The 8,369-nt window shown below is 39.1% G+C and overlaps 2 protein-coding genes across 7 annotated transcripts in view; both read left to right on the top strand.

Moving 5' to 3' along the window:
* The first annotated feature begins 124 nt into the window (after nucleotides 1–124).
* LOC108624793 (nucleolar protein dao-5) lies at nucleotides 125–5,018 on the top strand. Its single transcript, XM_026813416.1, has 9 exons — nucleotides 125–383; nucleotides 556–1,517; nucleotides 1,643–2,455; nucleotides 2,567–2,961; nucleotides 3,117–3,455; nucleotides 3,542–3,618; nucleotides 3,695–3,849; nucleotides 4,045–4,115; nucleotides 4,251–5,018. The coding sequence occupies exons 1-9, from the start codon at nucleotides 148–150 to the stop codon at nucleotides 4,416–4,418; spliced, it is 3,216 nt and encodes a 1,071-aa protein (XP_026669217.1). The 5' UTR covers nucleotides 125–147; the 3' UTR covers nucleotides 4,419–5,018.
* A 330-nt stretch (nucleotides 5,019–5,348) lies between these two features.
* The window catches only part of LOC108624821 (cyclin-dependent kinase-like 4), a 6,003-nt gene continuing 2,982 nt past the window's right edge, over nucleotides 5,349–8,369 (top strand). The window contains exon 1 of one of the 6 annotated variants that reach the window (XM_018024372.2): nucleotides 5,349–5,668. In XM_018024372.2, coding sequence (XP_017879861.1) covers nucleotides 5,601–5,668 — 68 coding nt within the window. In that variant the 5' untranslated portion in view covers nucleotides 5,349–5,600. Of the gene's footprint in view, nucleotides 5,669–5,786; nucleotides 5,994–6,533; nucleotides 6,737–7,664; nucleotides 7,862–7,896; nucleotides 8,283–8,369 lie in introns of those variants that run through there. The other 5 variants (XM_018024370.2, XM_026813419.1, XM_026813420.1 and 2 more) reach the window with 5 other exon arrangements.

The following is an 8,369-nucleotide window of genomic DNA, read 5'->3' as shown; positions in this document are numbered from 1 at the left end:
TTTCTAAGGTACATAAACTTTTGGGATTGAATGTATAGCCAATACATCCTTAATTGACTGGCTGAATGTACGACAGTCAGTAGTTTCATACAATGAATTGGTGATTGTAAACTTAGAACAATTTTAGTGTTCGCAGCGAAATTGCGAATGAGACACGTTGAGAGCAGTTCTGATACGGAGAGCAGCCCACGTAGACGCGGTCGTAGCTGTAAACTTCCGGAGTTATATTACGAGGAGCAGTGGATCGAGAAGCGAACGCGGCGAAGAGGAAATTTGAGGAAATTAGCTCGTCAGGATAGCCGGAGTTTCAGCGAGGAAGAAATTAGATTGTCGAAGACGTCGTCGAAGAAAGATCAAAGGAGAGCCCGTAGCGAGTCAGCGCGGTAAGGTTTTCCCAATCTACTTACTTTAATATAGAAGAATTCGTTGGATCATCGACTTTAGCATGTAATACACTTTATACAGATATTAATTTCTAAATTATAATTTTCAATACTTAAATATTCTTACGGTTATTAAATAAAATTTAATATAAGAATTATGAAAATATTTCAGATACGATGAAGACGATACTGACGGTAAGTTAAAAAGAAAGAGGAGCAAGAAAGGCTCGACAAAATCTAGACGCGAGTCGAGCGAATCTTCGATAGAATCGGACAGCTACGATTACGCTGAGGACACTTCAAGACAGAAGTTCGATTCGCGCGTGGAAGAAAGTAAAACGGAAAGAAGCAACGAAATGGAAGCTAGGGAATACTTGAGAAAGGACGACAGCGAGGAAAGTGTGAGCGATGACAGTTTGGAAGTGGTGGTAGTGCGGAAGTCTTTAGAAAAGAAATGCGAGAAAGTGGTTTCCGGGAAGAGATCAAAAACACCCAAGGAGAGTTCGAAAGAGTTGAAGTTCACTAAAACTCATAGGAGTACTAAAAGGAAATCGAAGTCTAAAAAAGGGCTGGAAAACGGTGACAGTACGAGCGATAGAATGCAGTCCTTTGACAAGGAACAAGAACAGAGGGATTCTACGTTTCACAGCGAGGAGACTCCGAGGACTTCGGTAGACGAGGACAAAGGGAGCCATGAGAAAATTATTGAAAGTCGATATCGGAGAGACGTAACTGATAGCACTAGCCAAGAGACAGTAGAACGGGTCGTTGTGACAGCCATGGTTCACAAGGATCAAGGCCCGGACACGCCGAAGTCTATTGTAGAAAAGGAAGTCACTTTCGATGATCGATTAAGGACTGAAGTGATCGAGATGGAAGAAGGGTCGAGGGACGGTAGCTCGGAAGCTAGTAAGGACATTGTAGAACAGAGTGACGAACTGAGCAGCAATCTTGTTCAAAAGGCGGTTAGTTTAAAGAAGGACGTAGAAGAAATGAGGCAACAAATGACACATGAAAAGACGCAAGTAGGAGACTCTAAAGAGGATGTAAAGGAAGAACCGGGTGAAGAAAAAGTGAAGAAAGATTTAGATGAAAAGGAAGTGCCTCTTGAAAAAAAGGATGAAAGTGAAAAAGGTACAATTTTAAATAAAATTCATATTTAATATAATTTAAATTCATTACGTATAGTATTTCAATATGTTGGTATAATTACTTTTGTTTAAGTTTTCTGTCAATTTTCTGTAGAGTCCTCTTTCCAGGCAGTTTAGACGCACACGAGACGAGTGACAAGGGAAGTCCCACGTCTCAGAAGGAGTACCAACGACGTAAGAGTCAGCAGGACGAACTCGCTTCCAAATCCGAAGGAACGTCATCCGAGACGAAACACGACGTATCTGAACACACTATCAAGGAGGATTACGAAGAATCGGAAAAGGCTAGTAAATCCGAGAGTTCAATTAGTCAAAAGGATGCGCAAAGAGAAGATGCCACGCCAAGAACAGTCGTAGAAGACGTTCTCCCATCGGAGGATGACGAGAAAAAATCGTCTTCGGAGGAAGCCAAAAGTGCATCAAAAAGTAAACCCGGAACAGCAAGGAGAAGATCGTCGTTCGACGAAAGAAGATCGAAATCTTCGTCTTCGAAGCAATCTGACGAGAGCCCCAAAAAAAGCCACAGAAGGAAGGAACTGAAGAAACGCGAATCTTGTACGAAAAAGATTTCTGTGAAAACGAGCAAGGGAGTCGAAGACAAGACGTCGGATACCCGGGAAGCTGATGGAAGTGTCACTAAAGAATCGTCGCAAAGCTCGGGCAAAAAGTCGACGGATGAAAAGGGGCAAACAAGTGCTCTCCGTAGAAAATCGGTCGACTTTTCATCCTCGAAAGACTCCGCGTTAATGGAAGAAGCCGAAGAACGATCGTTAAGCGTCGAAACAGCGAGTACGACAAAAAGAAAAATGTCTGTCCACGAGGAAGCCGTTCAAGGCTTGCCTCCATCAAAGACTACGTTGGAAGATCAAAAGGAGGAGAAAAAAGTAAAGAAACGTGCAGCAGATGAGGTAGCAACGACAGGTAAGATAACTTCTTTCACTGACTTCTAAATACTACAGACAACAATAATTAATACAAAACAGAAGTTAATTGCAAAATACAAAATCGTTATATTCCTTTATATCCTTTTAGAAGAGGAGAGCTTCCGGTACATCGACGAAAGTTCTTCTAGTTCACCGAAATCGGCGCAAGTCAGACGCTCGAGACCGTCGACGGGGAAAGTTAGGAAAACTGGACGGTCTCGATCGTCGGTGGAGAAGAAATGTTTGTTCGAAAGTTCAGAAGAACGCTCTCCAGACAGGAGTGCAATTGTGGCGGTGATCGAGAGCCCGGAATGGGACGACGAGGACGAGGAGATCGACAAAGAGATAAGAGACGCGATCGGCGAAGACGGAGAACACGAGACCGAACCTGAGGAGGATAATGAGATGGGCGTCGTGAGAGTATTACCGAGCACTAGCGAGGAAGAAATGTCTCGAGTGGGTCCGGATGTCTGCAAAACTTCAGCGACCGACTCGTTACCCCAGGTGAAACGTTTATTTTTTTAATATTTCTTTATAACTGAACTAACTTAGAAAGAGGAGAATTGAAAAACTATTCAAGTGATTTTGAAGCTCTCTCAATTTTTTAATATAAGTATGAAAACGTAGTGAAGCAATAATTTTGTATTTCGTTTGCGTAGGTGCAATCTAGTTCTCGCATTCGCTTAACGCGAGTTCAAAGCCCGCAGGAGAGTAGAACTAGTCGATTGCAAGGCAAACAACGTCGGGACAGCGGCGGCAGAGACAGTGGCATAGAGCCTAGCCCCAGGGTGTCAAGAATACCAAGAAGGAGAATTATGAAATGTTGCCCGAACACAGACAAACAGCAGTCACTCAACATGGACACCATAACGAGGGACGTGCAAATTAGTCTGCGACGATATCACCTGGAGAGGAAAATATTTTTCCAACTGATGGAATTAAAGAGGTTGCAGATACGTCATGGCAGAGCGAATGAACAAGTTTTAGTGAAAAGACAAGTAATAGCTTCGTTTTATGAAATCTACAAAATGGTATTACACATTTAATTGTATGATATAATATTATAACGTTATTCCCATTTTAGGTAGAGGCATTTCATAAAGCTGGGATGTCTGGACCGACCCTTGGCGTGGCGAAATACGATCAACCCTTAACGTTTAGGTTCCTTTCTGCAATTCTATTCATTTGACATCTACATAGCATTAATCTATAAATCATAAATAATATCTCTTAACAGGCACTTTGAGGCGTTTTTGTACGACCAACTCAGGAAACTTCAGAAAAGACCAGCAACGCCAGATTTCTGCACGGAAGCAAAACAATGCACTCAGAAAACGCATCGCTGTCATCACGCCACAAGTGCTTACACCTCTTTCCCGGTTTACACTTATCGTATGTTTTTACGATATATTACATAGAATCTTCAGAATTCCATTTCAAATGTTGAATAATCTTAAAAGATATAAAACGTTCGAAAACAGTTAGAAGCTTGATCATTCGGGATGGAATACTGAATGTATGAATTCAATCCAGACGATTTTCAAAGGGGATCAGTTTCCCTATCGTGATTGTAGATTATAATTGCAGTAGGTGGAGGCGGCCAAGAACAAGCGGATCTTCTTCCGAAGATAGAAAGCCGAGGAAAAGGACAAATGACGGTAAAATTAAAAAAAACGATAACGTTTCACTTGTAACTTGCTGGATTCGTTCTCCTAACTTAATTTTCTGACGGCACTTCGTTAAAAGTAATATAATTCTTCGGAAACGTGTATAAAAAATATTATTTGTTGCAGGTGGAAGTGACGCATGGAGAGGAGAAACAAATAATAGCTCTTCCAGCTGAAAGACTGGATCGTACAAAAAAATATTATGTAACATTCACTGTCAAAGGGGAAGCACAACACGAAACGGAGAAGCCCAAGTCGTCGACCGGTATACAAAGACATGCCAAAAGTGTTTAGAAAAAAATATTTGATTATAGTTATTATTTGAAATTCTCGTAATTAAGCTCGGTATCAAAAACATGCTGTTGTTACTTTTTTACTTTTCTATTCATATTATTCTGCTGGTGGAATCATAATTGCAACGATTTCTTAATTTTTCTATTTCAAAATGATCACTTTATCGAATAATCCAAAAACTGCCAGATGAAAAGAGTTCAAGTATAAATTCGTACGAAGTAAGAAATGAAAAAAAGATGTTCTGTATGAATCCAGTCAACTTCAATGTATATATGTTGATAGGAATAAGAATGTAAAACTGTACAATTGCATCAAAATGTATTTTATGCATGGACACTCAGTCTCACGAGATAAAAGAGATTCAAAAGACGGGAGACAAATTTTTATATACAGCGATTTAAACGAATGATTCGGTTCAGATTCATCCAAAACTCTTTAATCGCACTTGAAACAGAGATATACGAATTTATTCTACAAAAATGATTTCGTTCTTGCAAGAGCAGGGACCAGAATGTAATTAACTCGTACATGTTCTGTATATTTGTGTAAAGTGCAAACGCTAATATGTAATTTTGTGTAAAATAAAAGTATTACGAACTATCTGTACCTTTCGACTGTCAATACGCCCAAAAATCCTTTTAGAAAGTACCGGACTAAATTATGTTTAAATTAAATACTCGTGTATCTGTAGTTTTTAGTGCTACATCACTTGAATTTAAAGTAGAATTCAAAGGGTTTAACTAACGTTAGTGTGAAGATAATCGTGACAGATCGAATGCCATAAGATAATAGTAAAACGGGGCCGAGTAACAATTACCACGCGCAAATTTTAACTTGAAACTTTCGATCTGTATCTATGGGAACACAAATAGTGAAATGACGAAAGCGCGCGTCATCAACGTCGGAGCGTTTATGTTATAAACGATTCGGCATTTAGTTATTCGCGATTCATCCGGTAACTCGTACGGACTATCGATCAGCGACGGTGACGTAGACAAACAAATGGTAGAGAGCCTAATTCTAATCGGTTTCATTCTCTGGTGAAACGTACCTACCGCCTCCGAGTGTAAAACGATCGGTGGCAATAATGCCGGCACCTCCGACGAGATTCGAACATAAGATCCCAACGATGTACCAAGAATATTCCACCGAACAGACGAGATTCCTGTGAGAAGCTTTCGCATGGACAAATGGCTCCAAGATAGGAAGCTTTGGCTTTTCGGTAGCACCCTACCCCTGCTACCAAGAAGGTAAACATCTCTCTTTCTCTCACACGCATTACCTCCATATCACTGTTCTATGAATTTTTCAAACCTCCAAATGTACATCATAAATATACGAACGTGTTGAAATACGAAAGAAGTGTGTGCTCTTTGTGGAATACCGTCGGATCTATAGTCGCATTTGTTGCTTCGTGGTGAAGATAACCAGTAAATAGAATGACTCCTAGGACGTCACATTTAATGATTAGTCAGTGTATAATATCATTCCTTCTTATTAAAAATTGTAATACGATTGTTTATGTTATCTGATGAACACGCGTCAACAGAAACATGTGAAAAGCATTCGTTCTGAGTAAGTAGTTCATTTTTATCGATTCAAGTTTAATTTGTGCATTTCCATTTCCACTCTGATAAGCACCAGTGCAGAAACGCGAGGTACAGAATACCGTGACTGGAGTCTGAATATTTATTCTTTCAAGAATACGCGACTTTGACATTGAATTGAATCGATCGATATTCGGTACATAGTTTCAACACGAAAAACATATCGTATACATTAAATACTGATGATCATTAAACGAGATCGATGCATCAACAAGGAAATAAATTACTTTTTTTAAGTTTCTCAGCGAAAATCAATAATGCAGACTCCCTGATAAGCAGCAGATTACCTGATAAAATCTCAACTCTTTAAATGAGAAAATTAGCGAACGAATTTAAAAAGGAATAATAATAATAATAATAATAATGTTTCTGACTTTTTTTTAAATTTATTTATTCTTAATTTATATTGTGGCAGGCATAGATTATTATTATCCTTCCGCGTTATTAAAGAAATTAATATAATTCGGCAAACTTTGTCTCACGTATAACTTTAAAAGCTGCGCTTTTATACTGCTAACTAAAGACAATGCAGCCTGGTTCACGGTCGTCATTTAAACATAGGCAATATGGCAGGCTTGATATCGATTGTCAATAATCAAGAGTTCAACAACAACGTAAAGTGGCGTTTCAACACATTTAGTAACGCTCGGTATGTTCAACGACGAGGGTGTTTCGACGTCGAAATTCCATGAACACCATTCTTGGATTTTTGTACGTATAAAATAACTCGTAATTTGTCGGTTGGATCCATCATGATTAATAAAATACGTACGCACCACTAATATAAGGTTTTACTTGATTGCGTAAATGTGACCCCACGAGATTTCACCCCCTGCGGAGACATTCGTTTTAATATAGTCTCACAATTTTGTGTATGAGAAATGATTGTATTTCTTTATGTTTAATCGACGTGTTTTTAATAATGACACTCAGTCTATTGTTTTAACGTCGATTTCTACAAGGTTTGACGAACAATTAACGACGACTTATGCTTCGTAATGGAGCGTACAGTAAATTACTAATGAGACGAATGTACTACCATTCCTTGCGCTGTTTTCCTATCGCGATGGACATTTGAAAGCAAGCAAATTAGAATTTAATGGCAGACAGAATTAGCAATAAATGTGTCCTGAATAAAAGAAGAATGCCAGTCGAAAGTAATGGAATTATTTGATGTCGGGGAAGGTTGAAACAATCACGCAACTTTTTCTGCAATCTAATTTCGAAGTACCGCGAGCACTCTAAATCAATTCTATTGCTTTTCACTGGAGAGGGACACGCGAGTCTTCCGATGAAGATAATAGCGATGGCATCCTTTTATTTTTTAAACAACCCCCCTCAATGAAACTACATCATCCGTAATGACGTGATTTACAAGTCACGAAAGATTTCTCAAAACCTGGGTACCTGACAATTTTTCATTCTCAAAGTAATAATAGAATTCGTATTTATTGTAACATGTACGTATGTATGTACTTGGACTATTTCACACATTGAAAATTTTTACAAGTACACATTCTTTGTTTAATTAATTGAAGTTGGACTGAGTATGGATCGTGAAATTAGCAGCTTGGATAGGATGCAACTACAGAGAAACGTCCTTTAAGTAACAACATTAACCTTTTTTTTTTGATGGCAGGGATGCATTTTCTGCCGATTTAGAACTCAATTCTGTCTTAAATGTTGCACGATACAAGAGCAAAATTAACGAATACAAAGGAATCACTGATTTTGGTACCACCAAAAGACCCGAATATGCTGATGAATTGCTTCCATTTGCCTCGATATGGTCAACGATTTAAGATTCGCAAATTACCGGCAGCGCGTGCCACTTTGGTAAGCTGCCGATCTATCAAAGTACTCGAAAATATGTCTAAGTATAATCTCCGATCATCTGTGTTAGTACAAAAATCGAAACAGTTCCGTCGAAGATTAATTGCATAAAGATATACGTAAAAGGATATTCAAATCTACGTGCCATTTAAAAACGTCCTTCTATTCCTGAGCTAAAAATTGCAAATGTTTGCTCACTGTACGTTGAGTTCTAAGAAGGGATTACGGGGGAGGAAATTTTTACGCAAACTGACCGGCGTTAAGGGCGCCTGCGCTAGATTCCGATTCAAATAATGCGAAACAGGGGAGCTTGACCCTTGGCCATCGGCGAGAACGCAGACAGTGCGGTCCGCAGCCGTAATAGTGATAGCATGCTCTTTACGCAGCAGTTCACCTCTTTGCCATGCCTCGCCAAGTATAAAAAGTGGGTATAAACCCGAATTTCGTTAGAAACTTTCAATTTTGTTTGCTGATCCTATTTAAATTACACGTGATGGCATCCGAAGTACAA

This window comes from Ceratina calcarata, unplaced genomic scaffold (genome assembly GCF_001652005.2).
Source record: "Ceratina calcarata isolate Rehan_Ccalc_2016 unplaced genomic scaffold, ASM165200v1 scaffold329.2, whole genome shotgun sequence".
NCBI classification, from domain to species: domain Eukaryota; kingdom Metazoa; phylum Arthropoda; class Insecta; order Hymenoptera; family Apidae; genus Ceratina; species Ceratina calcarata.
The sequence above is the reverse complement of the archived record's forward strand: the minus strand, read 5'-3'. Positions and strand labels throughout refer to the sequence as shown.